Raw genomic sequence first — 26,171 nt, 5'->3', positions numbered from 1 at the left:
ATGAAAGGAAGTGTTTCTGCTGTAATGTGTCTTGAACGTCAAGAACGCTCGAGAAAGACAGAGACACAAGCACGGAAGCACGCACCGATTCAACGCGCCTAATTCTCTAGTGCTGCGCGCCCAGCGGACCGATCATGTTTGAGTGGGAGAGAGACGCAAGGCATTCGCCGGTCCGGCGGGCCTCTCTCTCGTTCGGTGACTCACTGTAACAGACGTGAGCGGGCGTTACATTTTTTTCATGAATGACTCCGAGCCACAACCTAATTTAAGACGTTGTCACGTCAAAAATAATTACTAAATTCACTAGACAGTTGGGACTGGAGAGTGCTGGAGATAGCGAACTGAGTATACAATGTGTTCGGTGTGTTGGCCTTCTGTCAGTGACAACCACAGGCCACAGGGCAATGTGAAAATTGTGAAATGGGAAGTTATGTGATTTACTTTAAAAAAACAGGGCTAAATTGGTTTTTAGGGCAATAAACATAACCTTGGCATCTCGCTTATATGTTTGTGCATCACAGTGTTGCCATATTTTTTTTGTATAAAGTATAGGAGAGGAGTTTTTAAAATATAAAGATACTTTGACGAAATTATAATCTTTTGTTATGAGAAGCCACAATTTTTGAATTCATATTAAAAAGCATTCATAAATGTAGTTTCTAAACTATTAATTAGTGGAAGAAAATCCTCAGCATCTGAGTCTCCTTCAAATTCAGACAGACAGTAATTTTCTGCATCATCTGATTCCAGTCCCATTGCTACCTAGTTTACAAGAGCTTGTAGATCATTCCGGTTTAGTGGCCTCTTGTCGTTCGAAGACATGATTACCTGCACCAAACTATGATGTCAATAAGTTTTTGCAAATGTGTATATTAAAAAAATATATTTAATTAAAAGTTAGGAGTATTGTTTACACAAATAATCTAAATAATTAATTATATTATTTAGTTTTGCTTTAGAATAAAGGAAAATGAATGTATTACTAAACGATCTTAGGTTACCGTCGCAATATAGGCACATGGACATTAGGATAAATACGTATAAGTTTTCGCAAACGTTTAACACAAAATTTAAACAATAATCAAAAGATATGAGTATCCTCTCCATAAATAATAAATATTATTACTTACATAATTTTCGTTAACATAAAGAAATATAAATTTATTACTAAATTATGTACAGGTTATGATGACAATTTAGAGGCATGAATATTATGATAAAATGATTACCAAGAAACAAATATATATAAAAACTACTTCAAATGCTTGTGAATTAAGTATAATATAACTTATCAATTAATTTATTACGTACCTTTATTGTAAACAACTCAAATCCAACCAAGAATCAGCTAACAAGTATATTTACTCACTTCACACGAAAAAGTATGTAGGCGGTAGTACCACTGGTCGCACTATTTACCTGCCAAACATAAACCGGCCTGCTATGCGGGCCAATATTATTTTGTTGGTTAATATGAGAACCAGTGACACTCGCTACAGTCAATGGAAGCTACTAAAATCAAAATCGCTTTTGATCGTTATCACTTAAAGGATTAAATAAAAAATGGCTGTTTGACCATTTCCAAATATTTGAAAATATTTTTTTATTTCAATGATCATACCAATATGCATTCGTTAATTGTTTAAAACAATATTTACACTATTTTTCCAATATTATTTTCAAATGTTTTTTCAGATCAACTCGCTGGGAAAATTGGTTAACACGAACTTTACATGCTTAAGGATTTTCTCTAGTATGTATTAGCAAATGCATTTTTAAATTATTTCCTGTAGTGAATGTTTTAAAGCAAATTTCACACTTGTAAGGTTTTTCCCCAGTATGTGTTCTCAAATGTAATTTAAACTTATCTGATGCAGTAAATGCCTTAAAGCAAATTTCACACTTGTAGGGTTTTTCTCCAGTATGTGTTCGTAAATGCATTTTCAAATTATTTGCTATAGTAAACATTTTAAAGCAAATTTCACACTTATGTTTTTCCCCAGTGTGTATTTTCTTATGCGTTATCAAAGAGCTTTGCTGACTAAACTGTCCAAGACAAATTTCACACTTGTACGGTTTTTCCCCAGTATGTGTTCGCAAATGCTTTTTCAAAGTATCTGCTGTAGTAAATGTCTTAAAGCAAATTTCACACTTGAAAGGTTTTTCCCCAGTATGTGTTCGCAAATGCTTTTTCAAATTACCTGCTGTAGTAAATGTCTTCAAGCAAATTTCACACTTATAAGGTTTCTCCCCAGTATGTATTCGCAAATGCATTTTTAAATTATCTGCTGTAGTAAATGTCTTAAAGCAAATTTCACACTTGTAAGGTTTCTCCCCAGTATGCATTCGCAAATGTATTTTCAAATTATCTGCTGTAGTAAATGTCTTAAAGCAAATTTCACACTTGTAAGGTTTTTTCCCAGTATGTATTCTCAAATGTAATTTGAACTTATCTGCTGCAGTAAATGACTTAAAGCAAATTTCACACTTGTAGGGTTTTTCCCCAGTATGTATTCGCAAATGTATTTTTAAACTATTTGCTGCCGTAAATGTTTTAAAACAAATTTCACACTTGTAAGGTTTTTCACCAGTATGTGTTCGTAAATGCATTTTCAAATTATGTGCTATAGTAAACATTTTAAAGCAAATTTCACACTTATAATGTTTTTCCCCAGTGTGTATTTTCTTATGCGTTATCAAATAGCGTTGCTGACTAAACTGTCCAAGACAAATTTCACACTTGTACGGTTTTTCCCCAGTATGTGTTCGCAAATGCTTTTTCAAAGTATCTGCTGTAGTAAATGTCTTAAAGCAAATTTCACACTTGAAAAGTTTTTCCCCAGTATGTGTTCGCAAATGCCTTTTCAAATTACCTGCTGTAGTAAATGTCTTCAAGCAAATTTCACACTTATAAGGTTTCTCCCCAGTATGTATTCGCAAATGCATTTTTAAATTATCTGCTGTAGTAAATGTCTTAAAGCAAATTTCACACTTGTAAGGTTTCTCCCCAGTATGCATTCGCAAATGCATTTTCAAATTATCTGCTGTAGTAAATGTCTTAAAGCAAATTTCACACTTGTAAGGTTTCTCCCCAGTATGTATTCGCAAATGCATTTTCAAATTATCTGCTGTAGTAAATTTCTTAAAGCAAATTTCACACTTGTAAGGTTTCTCCCCAGAATGTATTCGCAAATGCATTTTCAAATTATCTGCTGTAGTAAATGTCTTAAAGCAAATTTCACACTTGTAAGGTTTTTCTCCAGTATGTGTTCGCAAATGCTTTTTCAAATTACCTGCTGCAGTAAATGTCTTAAAGCAAATTTCACAGTCGTAAGGTTTCTCCCCAGTATGTATTCGCAAATGCATTTTCAAATTATCTGCTGTAGTAAATTTCTTAAAGCAAATTTCACACTTGTAAGGTTTCTCCCCAGAATGTATTCGCAAATGCATTTTCAAATTATCTGCTGTAGTAAATGTCTTAAAGCAAATTTCACACTTGTAAGGTTTCTCCCCAGTATGCATTCGCAAATGCATTTTCAAATTATCTGCTGTAGTAAATGTCTTAAAGCAAATTTCACACTTGTAAGGTTTCTCCCCAGTATGTATTCGCAAATGCATTTTCAAATTATCTGCTGTAGTAAATTTCTTAAAGCAAATTTCACACTTGTAAGGTTTCTCCCCAGAATGTATTCGCAAATGCATTTTCAAATTATCTGCTGTAGTAAATGTCTTAAAGCAAATTTCACACTTGTAAGGTTTCTCCCCAGTATGCATTCGCAAATGCTTTTTCAAATTACCTGCTGCAGTAAATGTCTTAAAGCAAATTTCACACTTGTAAGGTTTCTCCCCAGTATGTATTCGCAAATGCATTTTCAAATTATCTGCTGTAGTAAATTTCTTAAAGCAAATTTCACACTTGTAAGGTTTCTCCCCAGAATGTATTCGCAAATGCATTTTCAAATTATCTGCTGTAGTAAATGTCTTAAAGCAAATTTCACACTTGTAAGGTTTCTCCCCAGTATGCATTCGCAAATGCATTTTCAAATTATCTGCTGTAGTAAATGTCTTAAAGCAAATTTCACACTTGTAAGGTTTCTCCCCAGTATGTATTCGCAAATGCATTTTCAAATTATCTGCTGTAGTAAATTTCTTAAAGCAAATTTCACACTTGTAAGGTTTCTCCCCAGAATGTATTCGCAAATGCATTTTCAAATTATCTGCTGTAGTAAATGTCTTAAAGCAAATTTCACACTTGTAAGGTTTTTCTCCAGTATGTGTTCGCAAATGCTTTTTCAAATTACCTGCTGCAGTAAATGTCTTAAAGCAAATTTCACACTTGTAAGGTTTCTCCCCAGTATGTATTCGCAAATGCATTTTCAAATTACCTGCTGTTGTAAATGTCTTAAAGCAAACTTCACAGTCGTAAGGTTTTTCTCTAGTGTGTACTTTCTTATGCATTATCAAATGGCTTTGCCGATAAAACTGCCTAAGACAAATTTCACACTGGTAATGTTTTTCTGTAATCTGAAAATTTACACTTTTGTTTAATACGCTTTCTTCATCATGTTGACTTATTTGTTGTTGTTTGTGGTAAGGATGTTTAGGTGGTGTGTTTGTAGTTTCCATTTTATTGTTGATTGGGGAAAAACCTAAAATATAAATAAAACTATTATAAAAATTTGTTTTTTTACTACAATTAAATAAATGCATACATTTAACAACAGGAATAAAAATAAATAAGTGTATAAGAAACAAATGTAGTAATAAACAATCTAAATCAAACAAATTTACCTTTCACAATTTATTATTTTAGACCCTTTGATAGACAACATCCATGAATACATGAGAAATATGGGAATACGTGCTTGGCAGAAGAAGGGGATGGATAGGAACGACTGGAGAGAAATTCTTGAGGAGGCTAGGACCCACGAAGGGTTGTACTAACGTCACTATCCAAATGGTAATACCTACAAGGAGTCTACCACATCCAATGTCATTTTAAATAAATATATCATGTAAATTAAGTAAATTTCGGTTTTTATTACTACTAAATATATTATAAAGTCAACTCAGCATTCTTCTACAAAAATTTCATGATAACTTATCATTAGTACACATGCGGAGAGGTACAAGTATACTTTCGGTGAAAAATGAGAAGAAAATTTATCAATCAACCTCCAAATATTTCATTAGCAATTGCTCCCAAAAAAAACTGTTGTTTTACAAGTAAATATTAATAATTAATTTATAAAGTTCTATCAAGATATGCATAATTATAATAGGATAAAGTATATGCAGATTATCTTTCTTTTTTGAAAAAACAATTTGTTTGTTTGTAAATTGCAATAAATGCAATGAGAGTTTTATATCTTTAGTTTTTCTTTTTTAAATAAAAACTTAAAGCAATTGGGATAAGTTGATAGTGATAGATAAGTAATTACCATCTACCAGTGACACGTATTAACAGTTACACAAGCAAGATGTCTTCAATTAGCAGCAGATACTAAGAAACTAAAATATTTCTGTGAGGATTATGAGCAAGGTTTATTGAAAGTACCAATCTGTTTGGGCTTTAAGATCGGTTTATTTTGCTTTGGTCTTATCTAAAGTGGAAGTTCATTCTACTACATTTGAGAGATCGCAGAACAAATATTTAAGATATTGGGCATATAAATTAAACATATGCATTATTAATCATGATACTATAGATATTCTAAAAACATTCAACTGTAAATTGATATTACATGGTATTTGTGTTTAAATTAATAAATGAACCTCTCCTTATTAATTATGGTATGCATTCACTCATTGAGCGAACACTGAAAATTACAAATAGGAATAATTTAGATATATTTGGTGCCTCCTTGGCTTCATTTAAAAATGAATAAAAAGAACTTTTTGCTTATTTTAATTCATCTTGTTTCAAATATAATTAATGTTTTGTTATATTTATAATTAAGATCTTAATTCCACTTTGTTTATAAGCAATTACAGAGATTGATTTTTATACTGTATGTTAACATATATTTTATTTGTAATGGGGATAATACATAGATAATGGGGCTAATATAGTGAAGACTACCAATATTTTCCTAGGACCCAAAAGCCATATTCCTTGCTATACACACACACACACACTCAGTTTAGTCTGTTAGAATTCTATGCAAAATTGTCCAGAACTTCTCGAGCCTGAGCTCCAAATCTTATCGGAAGTGTGTCATATCCTCAAGCTATTAAATATGGCAACCAAAGAAATAAGTGAAGAAACCTATCTAACAGGCAGTTTGTGCATCCCCGTAGCTAGTAATACAAGAAAAAGACTGGACGTAACTATAGACAAGGTCTAGATCCATAAATTAAAAGTCGTAAGGGCTAAAATAATTTACCAGATTTGATCAAATTGAGCAGTGCAATTTATTGGGTTTGGCTACATTATTGGACCCACGATTTAAGACGTATGTTAAAAATACACTTACATGTAGCAAGTAAGTATTCATTTTTCAACATGTTTATCAGATAATGTGTAATACTCAAAAGTTTTTAAAATCTTTATTTCTTTGTATACAGCATTTCAATGAATTTAAATATTTGTCATACAATCATTTAAAATATTGTTCCTTACAGTAATTAATGTTTTTCTAATAATTAAATACGTTTTTTACTAAACTAACTTTTATTCTATCATAAATATACACTCCCGCACTTCACTTCCTACTCCTCTTAATACAGTACAATTTCTTAACCATACTAATTTTTCCAAGATCAAAATTTCTTTTTCATTTTTAAATAAAAAATGGCTGTTTGACCACATCCCGAAAATATGTTTTTATTTCAATGGACATACCGAATATGCATTCGATAATTCTGTGGCTAGAAGGCAAAAGGGGATAACTCTCATTTGGAAGTTTTTCAGTACAGACATTTTTAGTTCATATGGTCTTTTTGGACGTGGAGGCCTGGACGCTGACGGAGACGCTCACGAGAAAACTAGAAGCATTCGAAATGTGGGTGTACCGACGCATTCTTCGTATATCCTGGACCGAACATGTCACCAACATAGAGGTAATCCAAAGAATCGGAAAGGAGAAAGAAATCGTGAATACAATTAAACAAAGAAAGCTTGAATATCTAGGCCACATATTGAGACACGATAAGTACCGTCTACTGCAATTGATTGTCCAGGGAAAAATAGACAGTAAGCGAGGGCCAGGCAGGAGAAGACACTCGTGGCTCCAAAATCTGAGGAAGTGGTTCGGGCTCACATCGGTCGAACTATTCAGAAGCGCCGCAAATAAGATCAGAATTGCCATGTTAATAGCCAACGTTCGCAACGGACAGGGCACTTGAAGAAGAAGAAGATGGTCTTTTTGTTACCTTATAGACGTAATATTAGTAACGTTTGTATATTTCTAGATCCGACTTACATTCTGTTAGATATATTTAAGTGCTTTTTCTTAAATTAATATCTATGTGTCCAATATTTTGATAAATTAAAAAAAAATATTTTAGGATATTTATTATTTTTAATTATTTCAAGAAAGCATAAGGAGATAAGTCAAGTTATAGTTGAAATGCACATAAAATCATCTTGGTAAAGGGGGTTATGTAGATTTATACCCTTATGCTCGGTAGTAACTTGGTTAACATTATATGTGCAGTGTAGTGTTAACTGCAGTTATTTCTACTTACAAAGGGCAACCACAATAAAGCAAAGAAAATATTTTGTTCTGGATATAGCATTAACAGAACAAGAAATAAAACGTAAATTTTTTCAAAAAGTTTATTAAACATGGCGGTTTCTACAGCAATCTGATGATACGTTTACAAATTAACAATTGATCAAGATGATACTTTGAAAGATAATTAAAGGCGCATCCTAAACAGAAAATAAAAACATATATTCTATATAATACGAACAGAATAGCTTTCGCAGGAAGAAAAAAAAATTTTGATGAACACAAATATTTTTCGGAAGCTGTTTCTTTAAAATAATAAATTACACAAATATTTGTTTTAGAATATTTTATTAAAAATCGTCATCACTAAAATAATTATCTATGTCTGGATCTGTGTCAGCAGTATTATCCAGATCTTGTGAATTTCGTGGGATTTGGGCAAGTCCACGATAACATTCTTTTGCACTCTCATCAACTAACTTAATAAGGTCTGAAAGATCGCTTACTTTTTTTTCACTTATTTGTCTTGGCTTATCATACAAATTATCTAAAGTAATGTTCTTGATATCGATGAGTGTATCTTTTTTTTTTGTCTTCTAAAATTTATTTCTTGAAATGGCTGATATTCCTGAAGCGATGTTTTAAAATTAATAATGCCAAATTCCTTGGTGTATCTTAGCCATTTCATATTTCTCCAGCAAATTTCAGTCTTATTGTCTCTCTTCTTTCTCTTTATTAACATTCCTTTTAGCAGAAAGCATTTCAGAAGGTAAATTAGCAAAACTCTTAAATAAACAAGAAGCAATTTCGTTGGCACGTAAAACACGGTATTAGTTTGTAAGTAAGGAGTAGGAAAAACCTGTTGTAAGTCAAATACAAATATTTTTTGACTTTTACTGTTTATACATTTTAATTTGTCTAATCTCTTTGACTCGTAAGCAGTTTCAGATTCTATATGATGATCTGCTACTAAATTCTCATGTTTTTTCCTTTCATCAGCTGTCTTACTGATATTAATATGATTCTGAAAAATATCACAATTGTTACAGGTATCGTTGCTTGGTTTTTTAAACTTTAAGCCTAATTTATCGATTGTTTGAGAGTAAACTTTATAAGAAACCGGTTCAGATGTTATGTCCTGGGTATACATTTGATACATCTTAGCTTTTGTTAATTCTGCTACTAGATACTTTTTACTAGTATGTTTTCGTGAGTAGTGAGACTCATAGGCAGGAAATTTTGATATGTGGCTATAGACGAGTTCCATTCTAGATTCGGAAATTTTGTTTTTTGGTTCATGCCTGCCTCTGCTATCAGCCATAGGAATACCACAGTTGGATGACATTTTCTTTTTTGTAACAGTTTCTTTAAATTTATTACTTTCGTCAAAAATAGCACAAAAACATACCTTGCAGCATTGGATTCTTCCTCCTTGGATTTCTATAAAATATGTAAAACACTTTTCCCTATATTTTTTGAAGGTTTATCAGTATCACTTCTGTTAGTAGTAATCTTCTTGTCAGAAATTTGAATTAATGAGGCAATACAACTTACCCTTCTATCGTAGTTGCCCATTCCTCAGTAATTTTGAAACAGAGATAATCTATGTTCACCAAATATTTTTTTTACGCTTTCTTCTACAATCTCGCAGTGACCGTGACTACCTAGCTTTATTGCGTTTCCTTTGTTTGTTTCATATCCTTTACCCGTATTTCGTAAAACCTGTCTATTTTTTCTTTTTCCTACTTTTCGTTTCAATATTTTGTGCATTGGTTGGCCATGTTCTTCATTGTTTTTAAAATTTGGTTCATCTGAGCCATTTTTCTCCTGTTCGGTGTCAGAATCACTACGGTGGTCTTTTTGAATGTGATCATAGGCCGGGTCTTTTACGCTGTCGTCTGAGTCAAAATCTTGCTGTATATTTTCTTTTACTAAAAAAAAGTATGGAATGTAGTGATCAATAATCAACAATTATACCACACGTGGAGGAATAATAATTGTTATTTCGAGTTGCCATCGTAGTGAACGTTCCTTGATAAAATTTGCGTGTGCTCTCTTCACAATTTAGACAAGTACTGACAAGAAACTGTTACGAATATGATTTGCGTGGACACCGCATTCTTGCAAAAAGGGATAACTTTGTATATCCTAGCAATACTTTCATATATATTTCTTCTATCACATTCCGGCAAAAGGGGTTATCTTGATTTATTGCCTTTTACTAGCACACATTTCGAATAATTCTCAAGTTAACATGACTTAAATCGTTTTGCTTCTCAGTTAATTTCATAATGTTAGAAAATATGTGCACATATACCATTTTACTAGTAATTACTATTTTGCTCTCCAGAAGATATCTTGAGTTATATCCTTAAAACAGTCGTAACGATTAAATTGTAGCCAAGTTGCCCCTTTTTGATCAATAATAATATTTTAATTAGTAAACTTTCACTTAACTCTCTTTACCAAGATTGTGCAGAATCAAAAATGCTGTCGAATGGTATACATAACACTATTTTGCAAAAAATTGACTTATCCCCTTTTGCCTTCCAGCCACAGAATTGTTTAAAACAATATTTACACTATTTTTTCAATATTTTCAAATGTTTTTTCAGATCACCTCGCTGGAAATATTGCTTAAAACGAACTTTACATGCTTAAGGATTTTCTCCAGTATGTATTCGCAAATGCATTTTCAAACTATTTCCTGTAGTAAATGTTTTAAAGCAAATTTCACACTTGTAAGGTTTTCCCCCAGTATGTGTTCTCAAATGTATTTTCACACTATTTGCGGCAGTAAATGTTTAAAAACAAATTTCACACTTGTAAGGTTTTTCCCCAGTATGTGTTCGTAAATGCCTTTTTAAATAATTTGCTGTAGTAAATATTTTAAAGCAAATTTCACACTTATAATATTTTTCTCCAGTGTGTACTTTCTTATGCGTTATCAAATGGCTTTGCCGATAAAACTGCCTAAGACAAATTTCACACTTGTACGGTTTTTCCCCAGTATGTGTTCGTAAATGCTTTTTCAAATCACTTGCTGTAGTAAATGTCTTCAAGCAAATTTCACACTTGTACGGTTTTTCCCCAGTATGTGTACGCAAATGCATTTTCAAATTATCTGCTGTAGTAAATGTGTTAAAGCAAGTTTCACACTTGTAAGGTTTTTCCCCAGTATGTGTTCGCAAATGTATTTTCAAATTATTTGCCGCAGTAAACGTTTTAAAACAAATTTCACACTTATATGGTTTTTCACCAGTATGTGTTCGCCAATGCATTTTCAAACTATTTGCCGCAGTAAATGTTTTAAAACAAATTTCACACTTGTAAGGTTTCTCCCCAGTATGTGTTCGCAAATGTATTTTCAAACTATTTGCCAGAGTAAATGCTTTAAAACAAATTTCACACTTATAATGTTTTTCCCCAGTATGTATTCGCACATGTATTTTTAAACTATCTGCTACAGTAAATGTCTTAAAGCAAATTTCACACTTGTAAGGTTTCTCCCCAGTATGTATTCGCAAATGCTTTTTCAAATTACCTGCTATAGTGAATGTCTTAAAGCAAACTTCACACTCGTAAAGTTTTTCTCTAGTGTGTACTTTCTTATGCGTTATCAAATGGCTTTGCCGATAAAACTGCCTAAGACAAATTTCACACTTGTAATGTTTTTCTGTAAACTGGGCATTTACACTTTTGTTTAATACGCTTTCTTCATCATGTTGACTTATTTGTTGTTGTTTGTGGTAAGGATGTTTAGGTGGTGTGTTTGTAGTTTCCATTTTATTGTTGATTAGGGAAAACTCTAAAATATAAATAAGACTATTATAAAAATTTGTTTTTTTAAGCAATTAAATAAATGCATAAATTCAACAACAGGAATAAAGATAAATAAGTCTATAAGAAACACATGTAGTAATAAAAAATCTAAACCCAACAAATTTACCTTTCACAATTTATTATTTTAGACCCTTTGATAGACAACATCCAAGAAGACACGAGAAATATGGGAATACGTGCTTGGCAGAAGAAGGGGATGGATAGGGACGACTGGAGAGAAATTCTTGTGGAGGCTAGGACCCACGAAGGGTTGTACTAACGTCACTGTCCAAATGGTAATACCTACAAGGAGTCTACCACATCCAATGTCATTTTAATAATAAATATAGCATGTAACTTAAGTAAATTTCGGTTTTTATTACTACTAAAGTCAACTCAGCATTCTACTAACAAAAAACTTCATGATAACTTATCATCAGTACAAGTGCAGACGGGTACAAGTATACTTTCTGTGAAAAATGAGAAGACAGTTATTTATCAGTCAACCTCAAAGGATGTCATTAGCAATTGCCTCCAAAAAACTGTTGTTTTACAAGTAAATATTAATAACTAATTTGTAAAGTTATATTAAGATATGCATAATTAGTACAAAGTATATGAAGATCATGAAGGTTTGATCGTGAGCAAGGTTTATTGAAAGTACCAATCTGTTTGGGCTTTAAGATCGGTTTATTTTGCTTTGGTCTTATCTAAAGTGGAAGTTCATTCTACTATATTGGAGAGATCGCAGAACAAATGTTTAAGATATTGGGCATATAAATTAAACATATGCATTATAAATCACGATACTATAGATATTTTAAAAACACTCAACATGGATTTACTAAAGATCCGACGAGATAACTCTGATTTAGTATTTGTGGTTAAATTAATAAATGGTTTAGTTTGTTGTACTGAACTTCTCCTATCTATTAGTTTGTATTTCCCTCCAGAAGTCTCAGATATGTTAATCTGTTTTATATACCTTTTCACCGTACAAATTATAGTATGCACTCACCCATTGAGCGAACACTGAAAATTATAAATAGGAACAATTGAGAAATATTTGATAAGTTATAGGTACTTTTTTGTTTATTTTAATTCATCTTGATTCATATATAATTAATATTTTGTTTTATTTATAATTAAGATTTTAATACCATTTTGTTTGTAAGCAATTACAGAGATTGATTTTTATACTGTTTAAGAATAAGAACTGAAACTCATCAAATGGCAAGAAAAATAAAAACAGACTACTGGGAAAGATTCACAAAAGGACTAGAGATGGATTTCTATGGACAACAGAAACAATTATGGCGCTTCATAAGACAACAAAGAAGCGAAATGAAAGAACTAGTTGAAATAGAACACATACAAGAGGATACATGGGTGGCCTTCCTGACAGAAATGTTTAAAAAACAAAACGAAGAACCTTTACCAGAAACGCCAAATATAATAACTTAGGAAAAGACCGAAATCTCCCAAAACGATGTGAAAGAAGGAATAAACAAATTAAAAACCAGAAAGTCACCAGGAGAAGATCAAACACCAAATGAACTCTTAAAATATGGAGGTGATCATCTTGTACAACAACTGCAACTTCTTATTAATAAAATAATCACCACGAACAGAATACCAGAGAATGGAGGAGAGCGATCATGGTGATGTTCTTCAAAAAAAGGAGATAAGAAAGACCCCAATAATTATCGAGCAATAAATCTATTAAATACAACACTCAAATTGACAACAAGAATAATAGCGACAAAAATAAACGAACGAATATCTCTGCAAGAGGAACAGCAAGGATTTCGGACAGGAAGATCATGCACGGTTGCAGTTTTTGTAATAAGACAAATAAAAGAAAAGTCGCTGGAATACAACAAACCAGTATATATGTGTCTGATAGATTTGAAGAAAGCGTTTGATAGAGTGAGAATTCGGGACGCGATACATTTATTATATGAAAAGGCAATATAACTGGATTTAGTAAAAACCATTAAGAATATATATAATAATAACATAGCTATGGTAAGATGTAAAGGAAAACTATCACAACCTATTAACTATGAAACTGGCGTTAGACAAGGAGATTCGCTGAACCCATTAATATTTAATCTCATAATGGATGAAATCATAAATAAAGTTAAAAAAGAAGAGGATATAGAATGGCAGAAAAGGAAATAAGGATAATATGCTACGCCGACGACGCCATAATAACAGCCGAAAATGAAGATGACCTACAAAGATTAATTAAAGAATTCGAAGATACGGCGCTCATATACAACATGGAGATCTCAACAGAGAAAACTAAAGCGATAGTGATATCAGCGGAACCGAGAAGATGTAAACTAGTCGTAAATAACAAAATAATAGAACAAGTGATAGAAACTGAATACTTGGGAATAAAACTGTCAAGCTACGGAAAAGTGGAAGAAGAAGTACAAAAACAAGTGAACATGGCAAACAGAGCAGCAGGATGTCTCAACAACACAATCTGGAGAAACAAATATCTCGCAATGGAAACGAAAACCAGGATATATAAATCAACAATAAGACCGATAATGACGTACACAGCGGAAACAAGAGCAGATACGGCGAAAACACAAAGACTACTGGAAACAACAGAAAAGAAAGTCTTACGAAAAATAACAAAGCAAACTCTAAGAGACAGAGTAAGAAGTGAGGAAATACGAGCGAGATGTGGTATAGAGGAAATAAACGCGTGGACCAAAAGAAGAAAAGTGTAATGGAATCAACAGATCGAAAGCATGACAGAAAATAGAATAGTACGAATAGCAAGAGACAAATCGCCAAATGGAAGAAGATTATTGGGACGACCGAGAAAAAGATGGTCAGACAACGTCAATTGAGGCTAAAAACCGAAGTAAAACAGGCATTTTGCCTATTTATAAAGTAGGAAGAAGAAGAAGATTTTTATACTGTATGTTAACATATATTATATTTGTAATGGGGGTAATACATAGATAATGGGGCTAATATAGTGAAGACCACCAATATTTTCCTGGAATCCAAAAGACATATTCTTTGCTATACAGACACACACTCAGTTGAATCTGCCAAAATTCTATGCAAAATTGTCCAAAATTTCTGGAGCCTCAGGTCGAAATCTTATCGGAAGTGTGTAACATCCTCAAGAGATTACATATGGCAACCAAAGAAATAAGTGAAGAAACCTATCTAACAGGCAGTTTGTGCATCCCCGTAGCTAGTAATACAACAAAAAGACTGGACGTAACTATAGACAAGGACTAGATCCATAAATTAAAAGTCAAAGAGCTAAAATAATTTACCAGATTTGATCAAATTGAGCACTGCAGTTTATTGGGTTTGGCTACATAATTGGACCCACGATTTAAGACGTATGTTAAAAAAAAAACAGGTGTGGCATTCCAGTGGGACTGCCAGTAGAAGTTACACTTCTATACACGCATTCGCCGTTACAAATTGATTTGGGAGTCAATCTGCTCAATCATTACATATGTAATGCTATAGGTAAGACAGCAGAAAGAGAAACAGAATTAATAACAACTTACTAACAATTAATAAACAACATTTGACCTGTAATAGGAGTATAGTAAACGAAGGATTGAATCAATATTTTGATGAAAATGTATATTTTTATTTTCATATATGTATGAAAGGAGTTGAATGCAAAACAAAATTTTTACACATACTCTGCAGTAAAATTCATTGTTTATTTTGTTATTAATATAAAAATACAATAAAATACACTGCAACATAATTCAATATAATAATACAATACAAATTAAAATGCAATATTCATAAGTATTTAAAAAAATGACAATAATAAACATAACTTTTCTACTTAGGCATAATATGTTTAATTTATCATGTAATAATATTAATAAAAAGTTCTCCCCGACTGGGAATCGAACCCCGGTCTTCCGCGTGATAGGCGGGGATACTGACTACTATACTACCGAGGACATGACACAAATGTATTTCAAAATTGACAGTTCTTGGTCATACAGTGATTTATTGAGATTATTATTTTGAAATACAAAAAACTAATATAATTCTGAACATTTAATAAATAATACAAAACATATCACATAAATAATAATATTAAATATATATACAATAGGAACATTTTTATATTCGAGAGAGGAAGAGAGAGAAAATATATCTTCTGTTCCTCTCTTACTCATTATCTTACATATATAATGATTTCACAGATTCACTCCCATACAAATTTCCAACGTGGAGCGCGCGTATAGAAGTATAACTTCAAAAATACAATTACATGTAGCAAGTAAGTATTCATTTTTCAACATTTTTATCAGATAATGTGTACTATTCAAAAGTTTTTAAAATCTTTCTTTATTTCTTTGTATACAGCATTTCAATGAATTTAAATATTTGTCATACAATCATTTAAAATATTGTTCCTTACAGTAATTAATGTTTTTCTATTAATTAAATACGTTTTTTACTAAACTAAGTTCTATTCTATCTTAAATATACACTCCCGCACTTCACTTCTTATTCCTCTTAATACAGTAAAATTTCTTAACCATACTAATTTTTCCAAGATCAAAATTTCTTTTTCATTTTTAAATAAAAAATGGCTGTTTGACCATATCCCGAAAATATTTTTTTCAATGATCACACCGAATATGCATTCGTTAATTGTTTAAAACAATATTTACACTGTTTTTCCAATATTTATTTTTAAATGTTTTTTCAGATCACCTCGCTGGGAATATTGGTTAACACGAACTTTACATGCTTAAGGCTTTTCCCCAGTATGTGTTCTGAAATGCAATTTGAACTTATCTGCTGCAGTAAATGCCTTAAAGCAAATTTCACACTTGTAAAGTTTTTCCCCAGTATGTATTCGCAAATGAACTTTCAAATTTTTTGATGAAGTAAATGCCTTAAAGCAAATTTCACACTTATAAGGTTTTTCCCCAGTATGTATTCGCAAATGAACTTTCAAATTGTTTGATGAAGTAAATGCCTTAAAGCAAATTTCACACTTATAAGGTTTTTCCCCAGTATGTGTTCGCAAATGTATTTTCAAACTATTTGCGGCAGTATATGTTTTAAAACAAATTTCACACTTGTAAGGTTTTTCCCCAGTATGTGTTCGTAAATGCATTTTCAAATCACCTGCTGTAGTAAATGTCTTCAAGCAAATTTCACACTTGTAAGGTTTTTCCCCAGTATGTGTTCGTAAATGCATTTTCAATTGATTTGCTGTAGTAAACATTTTAAAGCAAATTTCACACTTGTACGGTTTTTCCCCAGTATGTGTTCGCAAATGTATTTTCAAACTATTTGCCTCAGTAAACGTTTTAAAACATATTTCACACTTGTAAGGTTTTTCCCCTGTATGTGTTCGCAAATGCTTTTTCAAATTACTTGCTGTAGTAAATGTCTTCAAGCAAATTTCACACTTGTAAGGTTTTTCCCCAGTATGTGTTCGCAAATGGTTTTTTAAAGTATCTGCTATAGTAAATGTCTTAAAGCAAATTTCACACTTGTAAGGTGTTTCCCCAGTATGTGTTCGTAAATGAATTTTCAAATGATTTGCTGTAGTAAACATTTTAAAGCAAATTTCACACTTGTACGGTTTTTTCCCAGTATGTGTACACAAATGCTTTTTCAAAGTATCTGCTATAGTAAATCTCTTAAAGCAAATTTCACACTTGTAAGGTTTTTCCCCAGTATGTGTTCGCAAATGCTTTTTTAAAGTATCTGCTATAGTAAATGTCTTAAAGCAAATTTCACACTTGTAAGGTTTCTCCCCAGTATGTGTTCGCAAATGTATTTTCAAACTATTTGCCTCAGTAAACGTTTTAAAACATATTTCACACTTGTAAGGTTTTTCCCCTGTATGTGTTAGCAAATGCTTTTTCAAATTACCTGCTGTAGTAAATGTCTTCAAGCAAATTTCACACTTGTAAGGTTTCTCCCCAGTATGTGTTCGCAAATATATTTTCAAACTATTTGCCAAAGTAAACGTTTTAAAACAAATTTCACACTTATAATGTTTTTCTCCAGTGTGTACGTTCTTATGAATTATCAAATAGCTTTGCTGACTACTAAGACAAATTTCACACGTATACGGTTTCTCCCCAGTATGTATTCGCAAATGCTTTTCCAAATCACCTGCTATAGTGAATGTCTTAAAGCAAACTTCACACTTGTAAGGTTTTTCTTTAGTGTGTACTTTCTTATGCGTTATCAAATGGCTTTGCCGATAAAACTGCCTAAGACAAATTTCACACTTGTAATGTTTTTCTGTAAGCTTAACTTTTACACTTTTGTTTAATACGCTTTCTTCATCATGTTGACTTATTTGTTGTTGTTTGTGATATGGATGTTTAGGTGGTGGGTTTTTAGTTTCCATTTTATTGGTGATTAGAGAAAACCCTAAAATATAAATAAGACTATTATAAGAAACACATGTAGCAGTAAAAAATCTAAAATCAACAAATTTACCTTTCTCAACTTATTATTTTAGACCCTTTGATAGACAACATTAAAGAAGACATGAGAAATATGGGAGTACGTGCTTGGCAGAAGAAAGCGATAGATAGAGATGATTGGAGAGAAATTCTCGAGGAGGCTAGAACCCACGAAGGGTTGTACTAACGTCACTGTCCAAATGGTAATACGTACAATGAGTCTACCACATTCAATGTGTTTTTAATAATAAATATATCATGTAGGTCTTAATTTAAAGTTCTTTTATTATTTGAAAAGAGTTAATGTTATATTAAAAGTCCGCGATCTATGCTAGACGTCTTTATTATATAGAATACACTGTAATGATGTTATTTACATTTACAATACACAAAAATACGGATAATTGTCTGCGACCTGCGAATTAAAATATCGAACACCCCCGTCGTTAATGGGTTTCGTCTTTTCGTCTTTGCGGCGTGCACGATAATTTTAAGTCTATTCAGTTCGGGCATTAAGAATCGAATCTTTTGTCGATCAGCGTTCAGAAGGCATGTGTGTTCTCGTCTACCTATCTTCTGTCCCCTTCGCCTCTGAATCCCGTCTCCCTTATAGCGACTTAAGCATATTGTTTAAGTGGTTCCTTGCAGTGGCGTAACTAATGAATAAAACTATGCTAAATACTTATAGTAAGAAATATTCCTACATCATGTAACTTAAGTAAATTTCTGTTAAAGTCATCTCAGCATTCTTCTAAAAAAATTCATGATAACTTATCATTAGTACACATGCAGAGGGGTACAAGTATACTTTCGGTGAAAAATGAGAAGGCAGATATTTATTAATCAAACTCAAAGGATGTCATTAGCAGTTACCTCCAAAAAACTGTTGTTTTTGTGTTTGTAAAAAAGTAAATATTAATAATTAATGTATAAAGTTATATCAAGATATGCATAATTGGTACAAGGTATATAAAGACATCTTTCGTTTTTAAAAAACAATTTGTTTAACTTGTTAAGCTGTTCAGGCTGTTAGGCCTTTGTCTTCTGAGATTACTCTACTCGCCTCCCCTCCACTGGTTTCAGCGTGAAGGGGCGTGTCGTCGTTCGTAGCTTTTCTTTTTGCGTGTTTTGCGGGAAGGGTATTTGTGGATTTTAATATTGGTATCCATGTTTTGTTAATTTTTAGTCCTTCTTCTATCCGATTAAAATTATTTGGATACTTATATATTTCCACTGCTTCCCAATATAACTGTGGGTAGTATTGTGATTTTTTATCCAGCATCTGCGTTTCTTCAAAAAGTATCCGATGTTCTCCGCTTCCCAAAGCGTGTTCGGCAACGGCAGATTTGTCGATATGTCCTAAACGACAATGGCTTTTATGTTCGTTTAACCTTGTGTTTGTCTGTCTTTACATTGGCTTTTTTAAGTATTCGCCCAATTCTGTCTGTTACCCCCGATATATAGGGCAAGAACGCTTTGCCTATACATGCTGTTTCTTCGTTCTTTCTTCTAGAAACTTTGTTAATCGCTTTATGTATTTCTCTTCTGGTATAACCATTAGATGTGAGCGCTTTTGCAATATGAAGAAGTTCACTTTGCAGATGCTGTGGTTCACAAATTCTCTTCGCCTTCTCCGCCAGAGTTTTGATGGTACCTTGTTTTTGGCCTGGATGATGATTTGAGTTCCTGTTTAGGTATATGTCCGTGTGTGTAGGTTTTCTATACACTTTATGTCCTAAGTAACCTTTCTTTCGATTTACTAATACATCTAGGAAAGCTAGTTGTTGATCTTTTTCTGTTTCCATCGTAAATTGAATATTTGGATGTAGTGTGTTTATATAAGACAGGAAAAGGGTAAGTTTTTCTACTCCGTGGCCCCAAATCACAAAAGTGTCATCATTTTATTGCAATAACTGAAATTGGGCTGACAGAAGGGATAAAGGATACTGAACTGGTAGATCACTGATATACTGTATATAGGAAAGACAGGAGTAATGAAAAAACCAGGAGTAGTGGTATCCTGCTGGCAGTAAAGAAGAAATTTAGGATAGAATCAGTTCAAATCAATGTAAGTTGTCATATTGAGTGCTTACTACAAAAAGTCAAGAATTTATTTTTCTATTTATGTCTTACATACAGTCTGTCCCAAACCCTTCTTTCAGTGCGTCACTAATTTTGACGTCATATAGGATTTTAAGAATGTCGAGAATTATTGCATGACATTCTAGTTAAATTTGACAGTTGCAGGATAGTAATCTCTCTTTTTCTGATTGAAAATAATTTATTAATTTTAATATTAGTCTTTGTTCTTTCTTGATATATCTAGGCATATTTAAAATATTTTTATGAAAATAAATACAAAATTAAATTTTCACTGTAAAATGTCTGATAATACTAACCTGGAATGACAGTTATCATGTTATCAGTTGACATTGTGACAGTACTGTCACGATCGAGACAATCTGCGTCAAATTATATTTATGCGCATCATTGATTGGATATTTATTTAGCGTATTCTAAACTCCAACCAATTATACATCCGTAAGTAGAATTAGCTTTACGACAAATAATTTTCTGAGTTCTATGTATAATAATCATAGACACACGTTTTTTTCTGTCACTTCTAGCTTAATGTGTTAGAGAGAATTCGATCAACTATGACGCACTGAAAGAAGGGTTTGGGATGAACTATATTTGCCTCTTAATACATGTGATGATGATTATGTGAAGTTTTTATCTAGTTTTAATGATATTTTGGGTACTAATGTAAATTTTTTGTTGTTAGGTGATTTTAATTTGCCTTTTTATTGTAATAGGGGCTGTGCAAAATGTGATTTTATTGATATTCATAATCTTACTTAACACAACTCAGTGTCTAATCACATGCAAAGAAGGTTGGATTTAGTATTTTCATTTGTTAATGAGGACATACTATCATCCTTGTCTTGATTTTATGGTCACATTTAATTGTTTAGATTCAATCGAGAATTGTATTAAAAATTTATTTTTCTATGACTATGCAAAGGGTGATTTTCATCTTTTATATGGCCTCATTAAACATATGGACTGGACAGAGCTGGAGGGGTGCTTGGATGTGGATGTATGTGGATGTGCAGTTGTTTTATGAAAAGCTGTATGCATGCACTGATCAGTCAGTACCCAAAAATCAGTCGAGGAATGTATTAAGAACAACAAACAGGTATCCTACTTTCTTTACTTCGGAACTTATATCGAAGATTAAACAAAAGAATTAGCTTCATAGGCAGGTAAATAAATCTGCAAATGCTTTGGTTTTGGCTAAATATAAATCACTGAAACGAGAGGTGAAACAGCTTAGTAGGAAAGCATATAGGTGTCACAATGAAAATATTGAGAATAATGTACAAACTGATAGTAGTTTTTGGTCCTGTATAAAATCCTGTGGTGTAAATAATACAATTCCAACAGAGGTCTCTTATAGGGATGTGAACATAAGTGGCTGTCTCAATGTTTTTGCAGAATACTTTGGCTCTGTATTTCCAAGATCAAATAGTCTCAATAGTACACTGAATCAGGGGGTTTTTACTTTTCAAAAATAACAGTTGAGAATGTTCTCCAAAACATTAAAAGACTAAAACCAAAAAAAAACCGCAGGTAATGACAATATACCCGCATACATTTTTAAAGTTTGTGCAGAGACTTTTTCTGTACCTCTCACACTAATTTTTAATTTGTCCCTTAAACAAAGTAAATTTCCAGATAGCTTAAAGCATGCAGTTATAACACCTATACTTAAATCTGGTAATGCTGGTAACTCAATTCAATTGCTAAGGTATTCGAGAATGTGCTTTATAACAATATTTAGAATTACTTTGGAGACAGGTTCTGTCCAGAACAACATGTTTTTTTACCAAGGAAGTTCACTGTGTCAAATTTGTGTGTTTTTACAAGTTTTGCAGCAGTGACCATAAATAATAAAACTCAGTTGGATGTCATTTTTACGAATGACTAACTTGTTTTACGATGGATTAACTTGTTTTAAAGTTCAGCGACTGGATAATAGAAGAAATTTTCATTCAGCCCTTTTTATTTACTATGTTGTAAATCACATTAAATATAAAGATTGCCTTTTTATAAATAATATTAAATTTATTATCCCAAAAATACATCTAAGAATTAATAACAAACGACTGTTCTCAACTAATAAGACTGATTGTTCATCCATAAATAAGATGTTGTTAGAAGAATGTGATAATTAACTGTGATATACGCTTTTTAAATTCTTGTGTGAAACAAATAAAAGTTGCTTTTGAAACAAATTTCTAGTCTGCAAAAGTTGTCTTAAAATTTAATTTAGATGTATATTGTTTTTTACTTGTTTTATTCTGTCTAGGTTTAGTTTTTAATATAGTTATTAGTTTTTAGCAGTAGTTAGCACACTTTTAATGTAATAACAATCATTTTGTGTTTAAAAGGAGGTTAAATAAATAAACAAATGAATAAAATAAATAAATAAAAACTTTAAACTTGATTATCTCAGTTTGTCACTATTGAGGGTTGGTAATTTTCTGCATAACGCCATCCATTTGGTGAAACTTGGTTACACGAGGATATTTTAGATTGTGAAATTAAAATACCTTCATATAGAACTTTAAGATGTGATTGTGATACTAGTTATTAGTGTAAGTCAAGAGGAATGGGTATTTTGATTGTTGTTAAAGATAACATTATCTCTGTCCTGAAACCTTTGTACAAATCTATTCAACTTTTTTTTATGTTCATTTGGTAAAGAAAATTTTATAATTGGAGAGGTATACATTTCCCTAAAATCCGTAGGATGAATATATCAACAATACTGTTTATCAGTCGAAGATATATCTCCAAGGTATAATTTTTTCCAAATGATTAATATTCCAAATGAAAGAAATGTGTTTTTAGACTTAGTATTTACAAATAATTGTGATTTACAAGTAGCAAAAGCTTCAGATCCAATTTTTAAAAATAGTTATCATCACATACACATCAGTTCTACTTACAATATTAGTTTTACGTGAATGTCAAGGTAAGTCATTAGAATATACTGACTTTTATCATAATTTTGTAAACGCAGACTATGTAGGTCTTAATAACTATCTTTCAATGATACCTTCAATTGAAAATATGAACGAGATTATTTGAATGATGAACATGAGTACAACTACAAATAAGACATTTTGAAGCCCTGTCACTTATAATAACTTGAAAGCTGTATCAATGGCTTTGCTAAAATTTTTTTCAACCTTAAGCCCAATATTAAGGCAACCAAAACAATGATAAAACTTGCTTTTCAATATGAGATGAGTAAAAGCTACTAATAATTATTTCTTTGCCTCCTAGTCATGTACGCAACACTCTTTAGTGACACTAATTAGAGCAATACTCAATAGTATTACCTATTACCCTTGTCATAGTAATCATCCAGTTGGTCTTCCAATTAAATGATGTTTAATATTACAGATATATTACTACAAATGGATATGAAAGATGTATTTTGTTTACTTTAATGTTGTTCAAGGAAATATTAGAACTTCTGCAAAACTGCAACTATTTTATCTATATTTGACCTCATATTTCTCATGTTTTTAGTATCTCACCTGTATCATCTTGTGTTTCCTTTTTAACATCTTCAACATCTATTATATCTACTTCTGTGGATAACTCACTCTGCATATATCGTATGTCTGCACTACTGAATCCATTATCAGATTCCCCAAGTTCTTTCTTAATTTCTTCCTTAATATCCATTATATTATATTCATGTGCCAACTTTTTGTTGTCTTAAATCACATGAGGTATGTGTAGTGTAAGTTGTAAGTAATGTGTAAACACTATATAATACTATATTATTTATCTATGGTGTAAACTGTAAACTTGTAAAATGTAAACTGGGCCAGTTTACATTTTACCCTGGGCCCTTCAGTAATATATATTCTTTATCTATGAACTGGGCAAAAAAAGTATAGAGAAAGTGCCAATGAAGTTAGCTACAAATGAGAGGGAGAGACAGATTTTTGTATTTGGCAGTGTTGCCATATCACAAATAAATCACGAAAGAGCATGCGATTTAATAATAATTAATGTTACTATAACTATAACTAATGTTACTAAACATTATTTTTAAGTTTTTAAAAGAATTTTAAATAATTTAAATTTAATTTATTATAATTTAAATTAACGTTTTTCTAATAACTAAATACGTTTTTTACTAAACTAAGTTTTCTTGTGGCATTTAAAGTAATTAATATTTAAATGGGAATAAGCCACAATTAAAGGCTAAAATACGTTTATTGACGTTTCAATTTCCACTCCGGAAATCGTTCTCAAAATACAAACAATGTACTGTTTGAAAGCATATTTGAGGCATAAAACATATACATAATAAGGACATGGCAATACCGCAAACACAAATTTGATGGATCATTTGTAGCTAACTTCATCGGTACTTTCTGAAAAAGTATAGAGAAAAGAGTGTTCGTAGCAAGGTTAGTTGTATTCGTAGTTCTCTGCCATGACACTATAGTATCATGGTTCTCTGCTATGACCATAGTACATAAAGTATACTGGGGGGGTATATACTATGGCTATGACTAACAAGATAGGATCTTCCCGTAGCATAAAATCGGTCGTGTTCGCGGATGCCGTCATTGGAGAGTAGAATTTGAATTCTTGTTAAAGTTAAATGGGATTTGTATGCATTCTGTGATGAAATTATTCAATTAGCAAAATAATAATATTAAATAAAGGTTTAATAATTACAATAATCGTACCCAAAAGGATATCTCCAAACTATTTATTAAAGATTATTTATTGATGGTCATAGTATCATCAAAGAATATAGACGCTTAACTATATTCTTTGGTATAATGCTTCAATTTTTTTTGTGTAACAACTTCGTTATCATAGACACTGTTTGCCTAAACTTTATGGGTGTATTCAATGAAGATTGTTTTGTAAATTTAATTTAAAATTCAGACAATGTGAGTTTTGTACCAAAATGTGGTTAACTGTGAGTTTTGTAGCAAAATCTCATGGATACCTAATGTTAGTTATAATGCAAATTTTTGAACTTTGCTCTATTTATATTTTAACGTTAAATTAAAAACTAGAACCAAGAAAAATGAGGGGATTTATATTATGATTTTTGTGGGTTGTGGGTTAGAAATAAACATTAAATTGGTTTCATGTTCAAAAGCAGTGTTCCTGGCTTGGTTAAAGACTTTGCCACACCCATGTCTGACTTGTATGTGTACTCATTTCTAACAAGAACATTTTCATATTTAGTTCTTGTCAGAATAATTCTTTTACAGATCCCCAGTTGAAAATGAAATTGTGATGTTTTTTTCATGAATACATCCTTTTATTTCTTCCATTCAAAGACGTCACAGTATTGGCCAACCTTTACTACTTTGGAATGTTCGGCTATGTATCACGTTCGGAATGTACTCTGATGGTTTGTAAATCACCTCTTTTTTTCTCATACACATTTCGGAAGAGAGAACACCGTTTTTACATTTTTTGGTGCATGTTTAGAAAGCCAGAAACAAGAATTTTTGTTCTGGCCCCCACATCCATCACTCACTAATCGCACAGTATTAATAGGGCAATTTCATTAGATCCTTTTTTAAACTCGTTTTCTGTCCAAATGTAGGATGCCACATTATCTGGAGTCAGTTTCCTTTTATAATTCCCTTTGACCACAGTGAAGTTGTAAAGGTAAATTTGCCTGCTATAGTAAGTGGCTTTATCTGGTAATTTGGACAAGGGCAGGTTTTTTTTGAGAATCAAAACTGAAAATAAAAATTTCGGGTCAGTGCATTTTTAGTGATTCAAAAAAAGCCTTAGCACGTAACTTATAAACACATTTTCACTCATGCACTCTTGTTTTTTGTTACCTTACTCTGCTTGTTTTTATCGTTCATCCAACTGTAGATAAGTAGAGCAAACGTCTGCCCTAGCGGATCCGAAGCCATGATTGTACTTCGCGTTGAAAATTGACCTAAAGTACCAGTGTGTTACTTTCAAATCACTCGGATCTTCTGTGAGTGAACTAATATAAATTTTCCACATTTTTCTAATATTCAACTCAGCGGAAAGATATTTTCTGCCCTTGTGTTTGGCACACTGGCACAGTAATGAAGCTCTGAACATTTGAATCTATTTATAAAATTCATTACATGCGTTTTCTTACGAAAAGTTTTAG

The 26,171-nt window shown here is 31.9% G+C and overlaps 1 protein-coding gene across 1 annotated transcript; it reads right to left on the bottom strand.

The window, feature by feature from the left end:
• Positions 1 to 359: 359 nt before the first annotated feature.
• Positions 360 to 23,907, bottom strand: LOC140450019 (uncharacterized). The gene is made up of 2 exons (XM_072543442.1): positions 23,566 to 23,907; positions 360 to 4,649 (listed from the first exon to the last, which is right to left on the bottom strand). Exons 1-2 carry the CDS (start codon positions 23,714 to 23,716, stop codon positions 1,738 to 1,740), a joined length of 3,063 nt encoding a protein of 1,020 aa, XP_072399543.1. The 5' UTR covers positions 23,717 to 23,907; the 3' UTR covers positions 360 to 1,737.
• Between the last annotated feature and the right edge of the window lie 2,264 nt (positions 23,908 to 26,171).

The sequence above is a fragment of the Diabrotica undecimpunctata genome, chromosome 9 (genome assembly GCF_040954645.1).
Source record: "Diabrotica undecimpunctata isolate CICGRU chromosome 9, icDiaUnde3, whole genome shotgun sequence".
In the NCBI taxonomy this organism is placed as follows: Eukaryota; Metazoa; Arthropoda; class Insecta; order Coleoptera; family Chrysomelidae; genus Diabrotica; species Diabrotica undecimpunctata.
This window is presented reverse-complemented; position numbering and strand designations above follow the sequence as displayed.

Coding starts and splice junctions, on each gene's coding strand:
- LOC140450019 (XM_072543442.1), bottom strand. CDS start 23,716: ATGGATATTAAGGAAGAAATTAAGAAAGAACTTGGGGAATCTGATAAT. Junction 4,650..23,565: donor GGAAACACAAGATGATACAG/GTGAGATACTAA, acceptor TTTATATTTTAG/GTTTTTCCCCAATCAACAAT.